Source organism: Fulmarus glacialis, unplaced genomic scaffold (genome assembly GCF_000690835.1).
Source record: "Fulmarus glacialis isolate BGI_N327 unplaced genomic scaffold, ASM69083v1 scaffold29679, whole genome shotgun sequence".
NCBI lineage: Eukaryota > Metazoa > Chordata > Aves > Procellariiformes > Procellariidae > Fulmarus > Fulmarus glacialis.
Genome location: NW_009235676.1, coordinates 1 through 19,333, shown reverse-complemented (window position 1 = coordinate 19,333; position 19,333 = coordinate 1). Strand labels below are relative to the sequence as shown.

The following is a 19,333-nucleotide window of genomic DNA, read 5'->3' as shown; positions in this document are numbered from 1 at the left end:
GCGTGCACTTAGGGGTTGCCGTAAATCCCGCCAGCAGTTATGGAATTTCACGGGGCTACCTTGTGAATAACGCGGAGAAGCGAAGCGTATCAGTCAGCCGCAAGCGCTTAACAACCGTCGCACGGCTTGTGGGACCCCAGGGTGCTGGAAACTTGGAATAGTTCGGAGCTTTTCTTTTGTGTGTGGGTAGATGCTCCTGCTTCCCCCCAGCCCTGAGCTTTGTGAACAAGCCTGCAGTTAATCGTGGAATTTCAAACATGCGTGTTTACTTTCAGGAACCTAACTTTAAACTTCACCAGCTCGCTTTCGTCTAAACCAGCTCAGTTTCCCATATTTCACTGGCTGGGAATGGTTTGTGGGGAGTGTTTCCTTTGTGCGCTTACCCTGTAAGGTCTCTTGGGAGCTTCAGAGACTGGCATATTTAAAAACTTGGCGATAATTCTGCATATGTGGTCTGTTTATATAATGATAAAGCTATGTTAGAGTATTAGAAATTTCCTAGTAGTACAGAGTTGCTTTACACCTAGGTTTTACTCTAGCTTGTAATCATCCCCGCTGGCCTGAGGAGCACTGGGTCTGGCAGAGGCAGTACTAATCTTTGAATATCAGCTGGAAAATACTATATATTTTCAGTCCAGAAAGGCAGTATCATGGTAAGTTTTACTGGAACCGATTCTTAGCTCTACAGGGAAGGTGTCCCTGGGCAGTGGGTGGAGGTGAGTTCTTCCATCCTACCCGGTGAGCCTTGGTGGTGACAGGACTTACTCTGAAAATCAGTGCAGGGGACATCCTTCTTCCTGGACCAAAAAGCACTCTGATATGCAGGTAAGGCTGAACGTAACAGTCATTGTGGGGATGTGACAATTGCCCCCAAATCCCAAGCACTGCAAATCCCTCTTAAGCTTAACATGCTTTGATTTAATTATTAATAAATCTTAGGAGAAAAAAAAATCTGTTCATGTGTCTAAACCTGCTAACTATTTCATAGAGCATCCTGCAGTACGTGTGCTGTTAAGATTATATCCTGCAGCCAGATTAGATTAAAATCACTTCAAAGAGGGGTATTTATTTATTTATTCCAATCTAATGATTGTTTTCCTCTAGAAATATACTCTACCTTTTTATATGTATTTTCAAGACAGAGCTCGTTATGCTGTGTTTGGCAGTATACAGAATCAGTTTAAAATACAATTTTAAAACTTTAAAGGTAAGGGGTTTACAGCTGCCCTCCATTGCTGGGTGCAAAGCCTACTGGTCAGCCTTGCCTCTCCAGTTTGCAGCTGACTGGTTTAGATGACAGTGTTACTGAGCCCGGTACAGTGCAAAAACCCCGCAGTCCTGACTGGGTCCTTTCCAGTTCCCCCAGTAAAACACCACCCATCCTTGGAGGGGCTGGGGCAGCAGACCCGCAGGGAGCTTTGCAGGTGCTGGTGCCCACACAAGTTGCTGCCGTGGAGCCAAGTCTGCTAGTGAGAAGTCTTGACATGCCAAGTTCAGTTTATCTCCTGCTCTGGACTAATTAGAAGTAATAAAGCCGAGCGCAGGAGGGGACGATGGGCCCAGCTGCCTTTGCATCAGGACCCTGCACTGCCGACCTGAGCCTGCGTAACAACAGTTTGAGGCAGCCATTAATGCTCACCTCAATCCCAAAAACAGTCCACGCGGGGGATTTCAGTTCATTTTAGCTGGGTGGTATGTTGGAGTTGTCTGCGCTAGCTCGTGCTGAAGATCAGTCAGGACAGAAAGTAGTCAGGTGCTGAGTATCAAAAAGGGAATAGATGTTAATTAATTTCTAACAAAAAAATGAACGGGCTTGTTTGTAAATATATTTCAAATGCATTTGTTTTCAAATACTGAGATCTTGATTTTGAAAAACTATTAATTTCAGAGAACAAAAATTGGAGCAGGATTTTAATTATAATATGGAATTCAGCGATGGAGTTATGGTCAGCACTTCTATATAAGTCTGAATTTCTTTTTTTAATGCTCAGCAGTGACCTAGATGGCATCAATTTGGTTATTGCAAATCAAGCTAAAAGTCTGATTTTATGCTTCTACTTAAAATGATTTTTGTAAGTTCAGTATTTCCTTTAAAATTATTATTGCCACCCCAGTCTTTTATGACCCTTTGGCATTGCCTAAAATGATTATCCGCCTGTGGGAACAACTTGCCTTTATAGCCCTCTCTAAAACCTTACTCTCTGTATTGGAGCTAAAGCTTCTGTAAATACATGTTTTGACCTTCAAGGAAATACTGTTGTCTTATTGCAGAAGCCTGGCTATTCTGAGCTGAATGCTGTGACCACTCTTAATCACTTGTTCTCTCTCCTAATGTGCCATTATCCTGTTTATTGCTGTGTTCGTGGCACTGAGCCTCTCCGTGGCACTTCAGCAAGAGGCTTACTCAAAGAGTCACAGTGTTCAGGCTATAATGAGCATTAATGACGGAGCAGGTGAGCAAACCCTCCGCATATCAGAAATGCTACTTGTTCAGTCAAAGAGCGCGTTGAGTGCAGTTCTGCGCTGCAGAGCCCTTTTCTCTCTTTTGGGGCTGCACGCTAACTTGCCGTCGGTTAAAGTAATGTTTTAGACACCGAGCTGCTTTGGCCGTGCAGGGATGGGAGGTAATCCTGGGCTGGTGTCAGACATTACTGGAGCAAAACGTAGATGCTTAGGTGAGTATGGGAATGGTGTGATCTGAGGTTTTCTGACTATGGTGAAGGCTCTTAATTTTGTTTGCTTTTCACTGAGAAATAGGTCTTGGTTTTGCCAGTCTTCTGAAGTTGATGAAATGAGGAAAAAAGGAAAATACAGGTTTGGGGTTTTTTTTTTTCTGCTGACTGTGAGTGTTTCTGTTGCTTACTCAGGTAAAGCTCACGCGACTCACAGTGGTTTTGTCTTCTGATTAAAAAGAGCTGGATTCTTGTTTTTTCTTTTTGGTCTTGCTGGGCATGATTTGGGACAAGAAACTGCTGCCCATGGGCTGTTTGCAAAGTTTCACTGAACATTGCATGCTTATAGTCATGAATGCATCTCATCTATAAAGGTCGAGCAACTTTTCAGTTCCTAAAGCAATTTCTTTAAGTTGTGGATGTGACAGGTCTTCAGTCATTGTTTCTGAACACCACCTGAAAGACTCCAGGAACTCCACCTGCTACAGAGGGTGAGAAGAAAATCCAGGTTTCAACCTTTTTTACAAGGTTTTACAACTACAAATCCTGAACTTGTAGTAATGCAGATCGTTATTATCTGCTAGGGATGAAATGGAGAATGAATGTAAACTTGTTCTCTTGGTGGTTGTGCTGTCGGCCCTGCGGCTTGGTGAGGTTGTGTGTTTGTTTCTGACGGCACTGAGTCACTGTTACTCTGAGTGGGTAGGGTGAATAGGCAATGGCATGGAGTTGTCAAGCTGACATTGTGTCCAAAATTATTTTAAATTGTTAGTCACAGCAGCACCCAATGGGCTCACTCAGCAACACTCAGTCAGCTTTTGAGAGCGCTCGCACAGTGAAGATGCAAAGGTTTTCATAAATTAATATTTGTATGAGATTTCTTGGCCGTTGGTTTAATCAGCCTTTGCGTGTTGAACTGAGGAGATGCATACAAACATGGAGCTAATGAATTACACGCAGTGAGTAATTGCTGTGCTACGGGTAAGCTTAAGTCCACGCTGTTCGCTGTTCTGGTGCAGGTACTCCTTGGGCGGTCTGACTTGTGACGGTGGTCAGAGGTTAGGTTTCAAATTAAAAACTTTAAAAAGTCCCTGGAGAGAAATCGGCTTTTGGAGCTTTCTGGAGCAGGAAGGCGGTGGTGCTATCCAGGACACAGCGCTGCCGCATCAGGTGTCATCCAAAGGTTTCGTTCACGTCGCTTACGCAGTCGTCGACAGTGCAACTCTTTCAGCAGTGATCTCTGCAGGGTTTCTGTGGCCATGGCTTCTCGTGCTGGTCTCGAACCTTCTGCTTCACCTGTCTTGATCTTTGAATGCCTTCCCAGTTGTTTTAATTGGGGTTTTGAAACAATGACTGAAATTAAATCAGCCTGTAACTTTTGAAGCCTTCAACTCTTTCCATGTTTTGGGGGCCATATAACAAGCCCCAAGCTCTTTCTAGCTGCTCCTTAGGTGTTTTGGCAAAAGCACTCCCTGTATAGCAGCACTGATGCTTGTGGAGATCTGGGCAAGGAGGAGAAGTCAACTGATCTCTCCAGCTTGGCTCAGCCACCCCATTTCCCAGAGCTTTCTAAAGTGCTCGTGGCTGGCTCTGACTTGCCCCAGTAGCTGCAGCAGGGGGGATTTGAGCAGAGGTTTGGGCCAGGTGGCCTCTAGAGACCTTTTTCCAACTCAAATTTCTGTCTGTAATCCTGTAATCTCAGACTTTGAGCCTGAGTTAGCTTTGTTGTTAGAAACCCCCCTTGTATCTGTATGCCGATGATGGGATTTGAGGGTAACTGTGCAGTGTTTATATATAAAGAGCTTTAGTGCTCCGTGCATTCATTTTGAGGTTTGATTTCATAAATGCTGAACCTCTGCAGTAGAGGATGGTGGCACCTCTGCAGCTCCTTTGTGCAGAAGGCACGTCTTGCCGTTTGTCTAACCCAGAGACGCGCAGGTTAGCAAGTCTCCTATGAAATGAAGGAAGTTGTAGCCATTCATCTTTCAGCCTAATGGACCACAGATATTACAAGCTGTAGCATGCAGCTTAATCTTGCCACAAGGCAGTGCGCTGCATACTTTGCCTTCAATTTATGCATGCCATGCCTTTTTATTAAATGTGAAAGAGCAGTTGACAGGATTTCTCCAGAGGACTTGCTTTGGCTATACCTGGTAGATAGCCAGCGCATTTCAATATATAGTAAAATGAATGATGGTGGTTTCTTTACCATTCAACCAACCACCTTTGAAATTTGAGGACAGAGTTATAGATTATCCTCTGCGTGTCAAGCAGCAGAGGAGAGCGAGACAGCTATTTTAGTTTTAACCCTGCAGATGACCCACTTCTTGAAGTATTTCCGTTGCCGTTAGGAGATGCAGTAAGGGCCGGAGCAGCGGTCACGCATCTGTGCTTGGTCAGGCCTTCACCCAGGGATGGCTCTTTGCCGCTTTCTTTTCTCTGTTCCTCCTTGTATTATAACTTTGAATTGTCTCTCTGTTGTTGCAGTGTGCAGAGGAGTGAATGCCCCATGTTGTGTTAGTGCCTGTCTGCCATGCTGGCCTGTCTGCCAGGACCAGGTGACCTCTCCTTTCAGCTTCTTTCTTACACGCAGATGAACACTGGACTTCAGAAATGTGAGTGACGTTTTGTCTGCAGGATGTGGTTAACTGTTAAATCTGGCTCTGGTACAGCTGTGACATAAACATTCAGGATACAGTGGAAAAACTATTTAATGTTAGAGTCTTTCTTTTGTTATGCCTTCAAGGCATCCATCAATAATGGCTCTGAGAAATGGCTGTGGAGGTTCACGTGTGTGCAGCAAGCTCTCCCCGCTTCCTAGCTTTATAAAGGTTAATTTTAACCACAGCAAGATGAAATGCAAGTGAGGTTTCTGTGAGATTCGTGCCTTTGCTGAAAACATTTTGTGCTAAAAGTGTGCCAGCTGACTTGCTTCTTAACACAACTTTTTCCTGACTCTTTTTCACTTCCATTCGTTTAATTACTCATAGACACCAGTTGGATCAGGCTAATGCAAACCTTTTGAGGTCAGCAGCTCTGTTGTTCTACATACCTGGGGCATATACTGCAAATATTAGTGATCTAGCCCAAATTACTAAAGTTCAAAGTTTCCATCTTCTTTGTGATGTCTCTTCGGTGCCTCTGAAAATATGTCTGCAGAGTACTCTGATAATTCTTTTTTGATAACTTCAGTCATTTTTTTGATAGTTGTACTAGTATTTTTAAGAAGAACTTACGCTTGAGAATGTAACTTTACTGACTAGAGACTTTTTAAAATCTTACTCTGTCTCTCCTCTTTATCACTGAAGTTGCACATGGATTGTTCAGCTGAAATTTCAGAAATACCAAGGTTTCTACATAAGTTCTGTGTACTTGGTTCTTAGGGCTGTGACCTGTCTCTGGTATTTGAAATGTGCATTGGGAGATCTCTGTACCTTCAGTTTGCTGACGGACTCGTTGCTCTTTAAAACCAAGTAATTTACACTCCAGTTATAGCTAAAATTGTTATTATGTTAAGACTTGTGGTGCTACTGAAAATAGGTAAGATAATTTTGCAATTAAGGGTGACATGCTTAAAGTCCTGCCAGAGGGGAATGACACTGTTCACGTACACAGGTGTGCTCCCCCCCAGCACTTGCATAGCATTTATGCCGACTCCACGGGCTTGGTAATTGTACTGACACTTTCGGCAGCAGTAAAAATCTTTACTCACGAAAGGACTTCCTTAGATGGCATGAAACTGGGCATTCCCCTCCTTTCTCTTTTCCATTTCCAGTTCGAGCTTTGCTGACCGAAACACGCTTTTTCAAAAGGTAGGCTGTTATGGTGAGAACATGACTAGGTCCTTGCATTATGCGACGTTTCTTTGGTGGATCGGAAAGCTTAGTTCTGAAAGCAAATTGTTGAGGTTCATGTGAGGGTAGCTGTGCATAAATCGGGTATTTGCTAATTACACATTTACGAGGCAGTGTGCTGGTATGTGGGCAGTTTCTTAACCTGATGGTACCTGATGCTGTTTCTGGGAACTGCTTATCCCCATGCTGAAAGCATTGCTGTATCCTGCTTAGTGAAGAGCTTCGGGTACTGCATTTAAAAGAATTTAGGACATAAAGTAGCTGGCAGGCACTGGCTGGCAGTGGTAATGCTCAGCTGTTCCAGTTTGTTCTGATTTATATGGAAAATGAAACTGCTTGTACAGACCTTGCTTACCCCTGCTGCAGATGTGTGTAAGATTAATTGGTGCATTTCTCTCCATACTGTATATGCACAAGTAGTCTAGCCCCTGGCCAAAGGAAAGCTGAGTTAATGAGCATTTTTAATGAACGGTGACTTGTGACTTTTGATGGGGGGTTGGAAGCGGGCTTTAATAATAGTGCTATTGCTTTTATAAAAGGCACAGAACTCCACATGATAGCCTTTATTCAGACTTACGGCGTTTGTATTAATAATTTTTTAAGTGTAGTTTTCTGGATCAGACTTCTTATTAACGCTTAAAAATCCACATTAGCTCAATTATCTTTTTTTTTTCCTTATTCACTTTCAAATAAGAAGCATTTTTCTTAAAGATGGTCTGTGCAATAGGAGTTTTGTAGATTAATATGCATATATTTTTTCCTTTAGAAACTGATCACTACAGGACTTCCAATTTCAGTATTTTTCTTTGAATGCCAACCTGCATCACAGGAAAGGCTAACCCTGAAATCTGTCCTTATCCACGTGGGGGATTTCTCACTGACTCCGTATTGACATTCTCTCCTTTCTCCCAATGATTCCAGTATAAACCTGACCAAGCAATCAGGATACCTGAGGCAAGACTGTTCAGCCACTGTTGGACATAGCGGCAGTGCCGCAGGGCCTGGGAGAAAAAGGATGATTTTTTGTGACCGTGGTGCAAAGTCAAGGTGAAAGGTGCTTCTTGGAGAGCTTTTTTTGGGGTGGGGAACAAAAGATTGAAGACCAGGTTGGGACTGAATATGAGGTCATCAGCTAAAATCGAGTCCTTTCTAGGGGTAAAGCCTGTAGAGAAACTGCTGCAGTTGAGATTTTTACGCAGAAGATGGGCACAGCTATTTTTCGCTTGTCCCAACGCGGATGCTCTTACTAGGGTAGGAATCCTGAAGGCTTGTTTGTATTTTGTTTAATGTTAATGAAAATTTAACCGTAAGCAGTTTTAAAAGCAGTGGGTTTTAAAGCCTTAATGTGAAATGCACTTTAAAAATGTTACATTAGTGCTGAGGTGAGGCAGAGAAATATATCTCATTTCATGATAAAAATAGCTCCAGCGGTGAGACGCACACAGGAATGCGACCAGATGAATTGGTTGCCACGGGATTAGTGGGAGTGTGAACTTGCAGCTCACCAATTTATTGGGGTAATTGCTCATATGCACAGCTTTACCTTGTAGTAAACATGAAATAATTACTTTTCAACAGAAGTAATCTGCCTTGCATTTACCATTAGGTAACTTTGAGGAGCTCATCCCATTGTTTTCTTAATGTAGCTTGTTCATCTGCCGTCCTCCTCGTCATTTTATGGCCTCATCCAGAATTCTTGCACTTGTGGTATTCTAATACCAGCATTTTCTTTCTGTCTACTCTAGCTGGTTTTCCATTCACTTAGTAATTTAGAAATTGTTCTTTACTGGTTTGTGGGATATTTGTATGGGATATTCAGACTCTTGATCGCCCCATAATGCCTTTCTCCTTTCTCCTAATTTTTGTTCATTGCCTTAATTATTCCAGTCATCAAATGTTGCCTGTGGAACTACTAGCAAAGCATTTTAAGCAGCACGTTGGGCACTCAGAAACATATCACTTTGGTCAGGCCTAAGTAGAATGACTGTGTTAGTCCATAGTAAAAGGAGCATAATCTTAGCTGTATGCAAAACAGGCTCTGTTTTGAAATAGTGGTTGGTTTCAGAAGATCCTGTCCAAAGTATTTAAAAGATGGTAGGATGCCAAATTTGATGATGTTGGTGCATCATTTCAGTTTGACTGAGGGCTTATTTTCTCTCGTCAGAGGAAGGAGTTCTTCCAGATTCGGGATTACGTATGTGTTGTAACCGATAGCCGCAGCCTGTTCAACTTCGCTGGTTTAGCTGCTTTCTAAAATTTTCCATCACAGTTCCCATATAACAGAAGAATAGATGCTTGAGTGAAAGAATATTTAGTGTATCTGTTCAGTGTTTATATTTACCACCTAATTTGCTGATACGCCTATAGAAATGTAAACCAGGCTGGGAAATTTTGATGATAAAGGTGTCTTAAAGTATCTACTTAATTTTTCGTCTGAAAATAAAAGCTTTATGTGACAATGGCCGTAACCGTAACATAAACCATAATACAGACAGGAGTGGAATCCTTTGTCCCTTGCTGATGGTTCTTCTCTGATTCACTGTGAGTTGCAAGGGTCATCTCTTGGGGAAAAAACAGAACTTAATGGGTGTGGGTAATGCTAAAAATAAAGGTTGGGAAGCTCATGAAGGCCTTGGCTGTTGAGGCAAGATAGTACTGGCAAACTCCATTCAGAGGCTCTTCTCTCCATTAGGAGCATAGCAGCTCGCTCAAAAGGATAGATATAAACCACCTGCCTGCAGCGGCAGGTACAGGGATATGAACAGAGAGGATGTTCAGGTTAATATCAAATGAGCATTTCCTTTGATTAAGAGAAGGGGTGGAATGTGCCAGTGTTTGGACAGCACAGAGAGTAAAAGTATAACCGGCACTGTAGTACGTGCTGTGCTAGAGACACAAGACAGCCTGCTTGCAAAGCTTCTCATTTCACGAAAGATATTTTTAATATTTCTATAATTATCCTTTCTTTTGGTATCCATCCTATTTTCCATTTTCTGGCCCTTGCTTTCTGAAAGTGAGTGCTCTTAGAGCAGTGCTGCTCTCCCTCACTTGTGAAGACTGGAAGCTGCAGGATGCAAAGAAAGAGAGATGGCTGGTACTCAGAGTTGAGCTGTATTCAGGAACCTTTTGGAGGCAATTTGCTTGAAAGAATCAGAGGTGAATTTTCAAGAGGAAGGGCTGTTTGCCTGGGAGCATCAAGCTCTTTATTGGAGCATTAGATTTCCTTGGTCAGAGGGCCGGGTGCGGGGCTGGGGTGCTCTTGGGCTCTGGAGGAGCTGGCTGCTACGTTTCCTGTTCTTTCAGCACAGCAGCAGATGGCATGGGGATGCTGAAAATTTTAGCAAAAAGGATGGGTGGGTTTTTTCCAGTAAACTGTTTGCAAGGGGGGGGGCAGGGAATCAAGCAAAAGCAAAATCGGATTGTCAAAGCCGCAAGCCATTATTTGAAGATTATAAAATCGCTTCTAAAGCGGTAGTCCCATAGGAGTTAAGCAGCAGAGCTGTGGTAGGGGAACGTCCCAACTCTCTGCTTGGAATACGATTATAGCGAGAGAGGCACAAGCATTTCCCTAGATTTCTGAAGTTCTTTCCAGAAGCACTTTGAGCTTGCGGGCAAGGTAGGTATCTGGTAAATTGGAGTAAGTGAAACCACACTCCTGTCTCCAGAAGTCTTTTGTCTGCATCCAGGGAGTAGCATGTTTTTAATCTTGTGAGGTAATCACGTAATTATGCTCTGTGATACTAGGATGCTGTCCTTAGCAAGGTGCCACACTGAAAATTCAGCTGAAGAAATAATTGCAAGCCATAAAATAATGCACGTGTAGCCTCCTTCCATTTGCTGAACTTGGACTGACAAGGGCTTCCTAATGGACAAAAAGACACTCAAAGTGCTTTCAGATGTCAGCATCTAGAAAAGAACTCAGATGTAAATGGAGGCTTGAGCTGAAGTGCTTCGTATGGTTCCCACCTCAGCATTACATGGATTTAATGTTTAATTCATAACTTTCTGATTTTGAATTACACGGTAAAGATACTGAGAATGGCTGAAGAGCAATGGGGAGGCAGCCTTAAATTAAGAGAATAGAAACTAGCCCACCACCACAAGCCGTAAGAAATATTTCAAGGTGGAGACACTCCAATGTTTATAGCATGTTACCTGTTTTTGTCTGTAAACATACTCTGATGAAAACACTGGTTTCATTTTGCTCCCCTAGGCAGGTCTTGCCTTAAGCTGAACTGGGGGTTGTGTTGGTCACCGGGTAATAAAGGGAATGAGGTATCTGGTACACGATCCGCTGGTCTGGGAAGATGAAGTTCTTGCCTCTTGATTCCTTGGAGATTTTCTACCCTTGTTGTGCAACTGTCTTGCCCTGGGGTTGATCCCTTGCTTGCCACAATCGGTATTGACAAATTTCTTTTCTCCACAGGGGACACTACACAGAAAATGAGATCTGCACAGTATCCTACCCCAGCAGAATTGGATGCTTATGCTAAGAAGGTCGCCAACAATCCACTGACTATAAAAATTTTTCCAAACAGTGTCAAGGTTCCCCAGAGGAAACACATACGCCGTACCGTGAACGGACTTGATACTTCGGGCCAGAGGTACAGTCCCTACCCGTCTCAGGCCACCACAAAAACAGGCCTCCTGGCGATAGTCAAATCTCCAGCGAAAGGAATTATCAAAGACTTTGACGGGACACGCACGCGTCTGCTGCCGGAAGCGATGATGAATCCCCCTTCCACACCATACGTTGCACCTAGCACTTTAACCCACCCCCAGGCGCTTGCTCGCCAGCAGGCTCTCCAGCATGCACAGACTTTGCCGCACCCCCAGAGTATACCGCAGCCACAGACTTTGCAGCACCCTCAGGGTATACCACAGCCACAAAGCTTACCGCACCCTCAGGGGATACCGCAGCCGCAGACGCTGCCGCACCCTCAGAATATGCAGCAGCCGCAGGGCTTGCAGCATCCTCAGACCATGGCACACCAGACTCTGCAGCACCCCCCGAATCCTTTGCTGCAGCCAGGTTTACATGGAAGCAGAAAGATGCCGGATGCAGATGCGCCGCCGAATGTGACCGTGTCTACCTCAACCATTCCCCTCTCTATGGCTGCCACCCTGCAGCAGAACCAGCCACCGGACCTGAGCAGCATTGTGCACCAGATTAACCAGTTCTGCCAGGCCAGAGCTGGCATTAGCACTACCTCAGTATGTGAGGGACAGATTGCAAACCCCAGCCCTATAAGTCGCAACCTGCTTATCAATGCAAGTACCAGGGTATCTACTCACAATGTCCCTACACCCATGCCTTCCTGTGTAGTAAACCCTGTTGATCATGCTGCTGCTGCTATTCCTCCTGCCTCTGTTAATGTGCCCATGGTGAATATTAACAGGGTGCCGCCCGTGTACCAGAACGAAATCAAATCGGTTGCGTGGAACCAGCACCAGCTTGCACATCTGCAGCAAATGTGTGGGGATGCTGCTGGGCCTGCTGGACTCGCAGGGAAGCACCCTCAGAGAGAGATTGCAGGGCAGAGTTTTCCTGGCAAAACTTCAAACTACCCTCAAGAACTGTGCATGGGCCAGTCGTTCAGCTTGAAGCCCCCTATCGAGAAGCCTACGCCTTCTCCACCTGTGAATGGGTTGCAGGGACCCTTGCCATATACCAATGGGCACTATTTCCAGCCCATCTGGAATAACATCCTGCCCACACCCAACAGTGACAGCTCTGGGTCCCAGGACCTCGCCATGCCTTTCCATGGGGGACAGCCAGCAGGAGCGCCGCTAGATTGTGCGGGAGGAACTCATTACAGAGCTGGAGCTGGCCCATCCAGCCAGAATAATGTGATGCAGACCATGGATTACCTAAGCGGGGACTTCCAGCAGTCCTGCTTCAGAGATCAGAGCATGGCCGTGCTGGGAAAAGTCCATCGGCCTCCCATGAACCGAGCACCTGAACCAACCGATAGTCGAAATCTTCATATTCAACACCCAGGGTATAGATAGGCTGCAGTCACTTTCACAGACAAAAATTATAGGTTTAGTCTTAATTTTAATTAATAAGCAAGGCATTTTTAACTTGCAAACTTGTGTGATCATTATAGTAACCATTCGAAGAAGACATACTGTATATTTAAAAGCTTTGCTTACATGTTATCTGTCTCCTTTATGCATCAAATATTTAACATGCCTTTTGTTTCAAGTAATTTCATTACACTACTTCACGCCACAGCTGTTTCCTCACCGCAGAATCCCCTTTGTGCAGCTTTTGCCTTCTGCTTGGTAGCGACTTGCTGGACTGATGTTGAGTTGCTGCAGGGTTTCGCAGTTGCATCTGTTCGCCAGCTCCGTAAAGAGCGAGGTAGCGTAGCTGCTTAAATTTCCATCTCAATTTCCTCTGAAGATTAAGAGCAACAGAATTTGTCAGGAAGCAGGGCTTATTTTCAACTCGAAAGCCCATTTCATTAATGCATTAAACATTGACCATTTGCACTGTCTAGAGGCCTGTTTAATTGAAAAAGAAGCCTACATTTGAAAAGTGCTAGCTAGCGGTATGTATTTAGGCATTAATATAGGAAGAAGCTTTTCAGCTGTTTCTTGCCGAGATGCCCACATTTATCATTTTAGACTTTGTCCAAAGTCAAAAGTCTCTGGCAGATTTTTCTGACACTTTTTTTTTGCAGGCAGGGTATGGAGGAAGGGGGAATGGCTGTTTTAGGACGTAGGCAGCGTAGCTGCCATAGATAGCTGCCTTTTTTCTGCATCGTATTTCCCTTCCCCGCTCCCCTTTCGCCACCGTAAAAGCTAACTTTGTCTGAACCCCTCGCTGCTAGGAGTCTGGCTATCCTGATGTGAAGGGAATCCAGACCCACTGACAACTCCAAAAAGGGTTCAGCCGCTTCTCTGGTAGCTAGAATGAATTTCAGGGCGAGGAGATGTAACTCGAGCTCGTCTCCGGTGCAATGGGCGGGTGCGCGGGGCGGTGTGGCACGGTCCCGTTCTGGCAGCAGTCCCGATGGGACGGGAGGCGGTTGGTCTGACGCGAAGCTCCACTCACGAGCTGCTGTGGGACCGATGGTCCCGTATTCCTCTCCATCAAAACGCCACAGCAGATTTAATGGAACAATTCTCCTCTCTGGGAATTAGCGAAGCTATTTATAACATCCCTTTTTCCCAGGGTCTCGGTGCCTAACTCCTTCTGTTCCTTTCCCACGTCACTTCCAGCAGCTAGCCGAGTCAGTGACCGTAGGACACTAACTATTGGGTAACCTCAGCGTCTTGTTCTCCTCGATGTACCGAAACATACCTTTCCTTTCTAACAGCCGAATTTGTTGTAAGTAGAAAATTTCTCATCTCTGTTAATGAGACTAATACTTGAACATAATGATCACAATCAAGTTTGGAAATTAAAAAAAAAAGAATAATAAAAAAAATAAATGCATTGATTCTTTATATGTACACTGGCTAAAAATATTGCTCTACACTGTAACTTTTAAGTGTAATATTTCTGTATGAATGTCGCCTGGTAGTGTGGGTTTGAGTAGCATTGTGTATGGGTGAACCCACTGGCCTCTGCCATCCACTGGCCTCCCTCACAGCCCTCTGAAAAACAAAGCCTTAAGTATTTGCTCCTTGAACTTTCCTTAACGAGCATGGTTTAAAATCTTAAGACATCATACAAAATTTAAAAAAAAAAAAAATAACAAGTTTTGAAGTGACGTCATAGTTGGCTAGAGATTCTTAAAAGTTTTTCGTAAATGGAAAAATTAGAAAACATTTATTTGTATTTTTTTAATTTAGACGTGTAGTCCTGGGCTGTAACAAATATTTAGGTTTCAAAGCTTAGCAGAGTACGTTTTCTGACTCCTTGCGTAAGTTAGTACACTTATGTCATTATTTAAATTCTTTTAAGTGTACTATAAACCGTTCTTTAGTGGTAACTCTTTAGCAAAGTTAAGCAATTTGACTAAAGACGGATTAAATTATGTGTTGGCTTGTGTTGCCTTATATTTAAAAAGGAAAAATTGCCTGATTGTGTTATGCCAAATGATAGCAACATGAAGTCCTAATTTATTGTTTATAATCGTATTCCTGCAGTCTTTGTGAAAACTGGTAAATATACATCTATGAAAGAACTAAAATCCTGAGGCTTTTCATGCAATATTTTTCTGAATACATTATATTGGGAGCCAAGGTTCGAGTCTGAAGCTGCTTCCCTTACAGTCTCCCCGTCGTCTTCCCCGTCCTACTCCCCCAAAATCGATCTAGGGCTGTGCTATGACTTTAACCTTTCCTGCCGAGTTAGTTACTGTAAGGTGTTCTGCTACCTGAATACATACCTTTTTACTAAATAAAATATTGGCATCTCCTCTGTTCAGTAGCCTGCTACAAAATCTCAACCCAGACTGTTATTAAAAGCTAATTTTTTCCTCCTGCTCTTCTCCTGAGAGAGAGAGACTGAGTCGAGTCCCGTGTTGTGGTGTTTGTGGAAGTGGTTTCGGTGCCGGGGAGGTGTTTGCGTTAGCCGTGGCAGCGCCCTGTGAGTTGTTGGGGATTGTTCTGCACGGGCAGTTGCAGGTAGAGCCACGACCTCTGAGACTTTGTCCTGGTACAGCAGGACTGGGAAGCAAAAATACTCCCGAGACTCATCCAGGTGGGACATTGCTTGAAAAATAGGAATCATTTCACTATTAAAATATACTGAAATATTTCCTTTTGTTCTAGGAGTGAGATTTTTCTTTAAACCAACCCTTTTCGCTTCTGCAGCAGCCTGTTGCTGATGGGCTCTCCTTCCTTCTCCTTCCCCGCTCCATCTTCTGTAACGAGAAACACAGACACTGACCTGCCTCAGTCCCAGGTACAGCCTTTGAGAGCAAACACTGATTGCGCTGCGTAGGTGCCCGGCGTGGAGACCCCGTCGCGGCCCCGTCGCTTACCGAGGTGACGAAGGGAAGAGCAGACGAGGCACAAGCCAGAGGCCGGTGCATGGCAGGAGGTGTGCTCTCCTGGAAACCTTTGTCCATGCGCAGTTTCGTTTCACGCTCTGCCCGGTGCAGAAATAAGAGTAACCTAAAGGCCAGGGACATGCCTTCGCCCTGGGCTCTCCCCGGGACCCCGAGGCAGACGGTCGCCTGCCTTTGGGGTTCACGTCGCTGCTCCTGTCGCAGCGCGTGGCTTGCCTTTCTGTCTGTCTTTCCGTCTGTGGGTCGGTGGCTTCCTGACCTCTGACTCCAGCACAAGGCTTCCGTTCCCCTGATGGATCCTGGGCACTTGCAGATGATGGTTCTGCTCCTTGAGGAAAGAATAAGGTATTTTCAGATGTTTTCCTGAACTATTTACGCTGCCTCATCAACACTGAAATCTGTCCCTTTACAGTAGCAGACTGATTTAGCAGGATATTGTTATTCTCATGGTTCCTGGCAACTCCTGTGCCAGCTGGAGGTGAACATTAGATCCTAGGAGGGATAAACATGAAAGTGGTGTAAACCCTTCCACGAGGAAGCTTCCATCTCTGACATGTCTTGTCTTTTGAGCAGAAGCTTTGAAGCTGTTAAATCGCAAGCCAGGTTTGTTACAGCCCAAAGTTAACATTTTATAAAGACACTTGTGAATTTTCTTTAAGCTTACATGTGAAAGATGTCTCCGTGGGACTCGGCCGCTCCCGTAGAAACCAAACAGAAATGTTTGCTGGGGCTCACTGGGGAGAGAATTGGGAATTGCTGCTGTATTTCATTAAACCACAGACTGATTATAAACTCTGCTGCTTATGTGCTACGGGTATGAACTAGAATTTTTTTTTTTTATTTTTTTTTTGTCCACAGGAAAAATAAAAAGCCGGGAGAAAAAAAGAGAGAAACAGAGACCTGGTCCCTCCGCCCCTTCTGCTGGTTTCATGCAGTGGGAGTGCATGAGGCTTGCGTGGCCGTGGTCAGCAGCACGGGGAGCCACGGGCGGTACAGGATGGGTGCTTGTCCCAAAGGGAATTTGGGGGAGGGTCTCCGTGGGTTTCTGGGATATGAATGCGTCGGGCACAGCCTGGCTGCCCTTCTCCAATAACGGCACCGAGAAGGGCTGGGAAAACACGAGAGACAAAATCTCACAGCCAGAAAGGTGCTGAAATAATTATTAAAAAAAGGAGGAGGAGGAGGTGGCGAGGAGGTGGTTTAAGTCCTATCGAGGTGAACTCGGAGAGAATTTTGACAATGTCTGGGAGGGTTGGGGCCGGGCCGTGCCCTGAAGGTCTGCTTTCCCTGGCCAGGAGGGAGACGTAGGGCTGCTCCAAAAGCAGGACCTAGAAGCTACTGCCCTTCAAAGTGCTGACCTAAGAGCGTGTGTAATAAACTCAGAGTTTTCCTTATAAACATAATACTAAATACAGAATTTTAAAGGGGATCTGTAAGGTTTGTAGACCCCTTCGGGAAAATAGGAGCCGTGAGGGTTTTCTCCCCTTTCCAGTGATCACACATCTAATTTAATCCCCGTGCTTTCATCGCTAAGAATGACACAACAACTCAAAACCCATCTCCTCTGCGCTTGCTGCAAACATCTGAGTTTCAAAATCCCTCTGATGGCAAACTAATACCTTTCATACTCTTCCCCGTGTTCCCCAGATACTAAGAAACGTATCTGGTTCCCACATGCTTTTCCAGGAATTTGGGCTAAACCGGGCAGCTTAGCCCAGCTAAGCTTAGCTGGGAAGAGCTCTGTTTGCCCACAGGCACCGCCACGTCCCGGCTCCAGCATCCAGGAACGCCAAGAGCAGCCGCTCCGTCCATGGGGAGCGGGGCTTCAGGATCCTCCTCTCCTTTGACTCAACATCGCTGGAGCTCCTTCGGTATCTGGTTTCTTCATCTATCCGCCCAACAGGAGGAATCCCTTCTGCAAAGCTTCTTCAGGAGACTTTTACATCGTCTTTGCAGCTAGTTAGACCTGTTTACTGGAGCGAAGATCTGGTGTGATAACGAGCCAGTGGGGACTTTGGCGTGAGCAGCTGCTGCCACCACCGAGGAGTTACTGCAGCCACAGCTAACTAAGCTGAAGGCTTCTGGCAGATGCCAGAGTAAGATTCAGCCTTTTAAAACTTCTCCTTTAGGGCCAAATAAGATTTTCTTCCATAGATTTAATTGCTGTCTTTGATCTTTTCCCCCTACACTGAGCTCACCGTACCCTGGTAGATGGTGGGAGGATGCGAACGTTGAGTTTGACCCAAGGTAGGCAAGGCGCTGAGATGTTCTCTGCTGAAAACCAGCAGCACGTCGTCTCATGATGGAGGCTGTTTGGAGACGCTGCAAAAAGTTGCAGCTGGAAAAAATCCTGCCCCATGTGGGGGTCCTGGAGGGTCCCCGGGGGTGGAGGAGCCGAAGGAAAGGAGGACGTTGAAGTCAGCTCCTCGCCTTTTAGCTGGGGGAGTTCGTGTCGGACTTCTAGCGACGGCCGCCTTTCGGATGCTCTTCCAATGCTCAACAAGGCCAAATTGCAGTAAAATTACTGGAGTATTTTATCTAATTAGTTTAAGTTCATTTCAAGGCAATTGGCTACAAACCATTTATTCAGCTGGGATGGCTGCTAGCCTAAGATGCACTAAAATTGGAGGGGTGAAATCGCACCAGAATTTAAATGGTCCCGCTGTAAAACCCTGTCCTTCGCCCCCTCAAGCCCCTCGGTCCTGGGGAGGCAAAGGGCTGGGGGAGGGAGGGGAACCCAGCCGGGTGTTTAATAAAGGATGTGCAAAGCAAATTTGTCTTGCTTTTTTCTTCTGATGAAATACTAATGTCTGGTTTAGCCGTCTTGGCTAAGAAGCGTCGATAATCGGCATAAATCAGGGCTCTACCGCATGAGCGGTAGATGAAGTGCTTTTGCCAAAAATTCTCCCTTCTGCATCCCAAAGGTTTTGTAAGGTGTTAAAAGGATTTGGTCTTTAGTTAGATAAGGGCATCTCCGATGCGGTTGGGGTCTTAAACAAGCAAAGGTCCAGCCCCTGCCCCCCGGGCTGGGGGCTTCCTCAATTTATAGGGTATTTAATAACCCTTTCCTCTCTGGCTTGAGCAGCTTGTGAAACACCCAGCTAATGTCCAAGCCCCGTTGGACCAATGGAGCAGGGAGCAAGCTGGCAGGTTCTGGGCCTTTCGAATAAATCTTCAAACCAACAAGTTTCCAGGAAGTTTATTTTTAAACTTGATATTTGAAGCTAAATTTAGGAGCAAATCGATTTTTCCCCCTCTCCTCCGTGAATATTAAGAGCATCGCCGCCTGCTTCACAACCCAGGTCTTGCAGGGGATTTGCTCTCCCATTTGATGCAAACACGTGAAGGTTAAGAGGTGCTTGAAGATCCAGCTGACATTTCCAGCCAGGCACCGCAAGGAGACGTGTGTGCCGTGGCTCCGGTTGCAGAGTGCCGGGGTAAACCGAGCTGTCGCGCGGTGCTAATCGGCGCAGGGTGCGTCTGGGCTGGAGCGTCGGCGCTGGGAGCTACTGGAGAGCGGCACCTGACGGCTAATTTCACATTTATGATTGGAGAGGGGAAAAGGGAAAAAAAAAAAAAACAAAACCAAACCCCACGCAGGGAAAGCGGAGGGTTGTGACTAGGTCTCTGAGCTGGGGATGAGGTCCCCGGCTCCCTGGGTTTGCTTTCCCGCTCGGCTCCCAGCATGGCTGCCCTTTCAGCGAGCACAGCCGGAGCTGCCGCGCAGGCTTTCCCCAGCATCACTTCACCACAGTGGCTGAAGCTTTTAGTTCATAAATAATCTATGTTTTTTGTTTTTTTTTTTTAAGGTAACTGGTGTGCAACCAGAGACTGCCAA

The 19,333-nt window shown here is 45.3% G+C and overlaps 1 protein-coding gene across 1 annotated transcript; it reads left to right on the top strand.

Annotated features, from left to right (window-relative positions):
* The first annotated feature begins 5,159 nt into the window (after nucleotides 1-5,159).
* FAM222B (family with sequence similarity 222, member B) lies at nucleotides 5,160-13,126 on the top strand. Its single transcript, XM_009586117.1, has 2 exons — nucleotides 5,160-5,287; nucleotides 10,953-13,126. Exons 1-2 carry the CDS (start codon nucleotides 5,206-5,208, stop codon nucleotides 12,536-12,538), a joined length of 1,668 nt encoding a protein of 555 aa, XP_009584412.1. The 5' UTR covers nucleotides 5,160-5,205; the 3' UTR covers nucleotides 12,539-13,126.
* The last annotated feature ends 6,207 nt before the right edge of the window (nucleotides 13,127-19,333 follow it).

Coding starts and splice junctions, on each gene's coding strand:
- FAM222B (XM_009586117.1), top strand. CDS start 5,206: ATGCTGGCCTGTCTGCCAGGACCAGGTGACCTCTCCTTTCAGCTTCTT. Junction 5,288..10,952: donor GAACACTGGACTTCAGAAAT/GTGAGTGACGTT, acceptor TTTTCTCCACAG/GGGACACTACACAGAAAATG.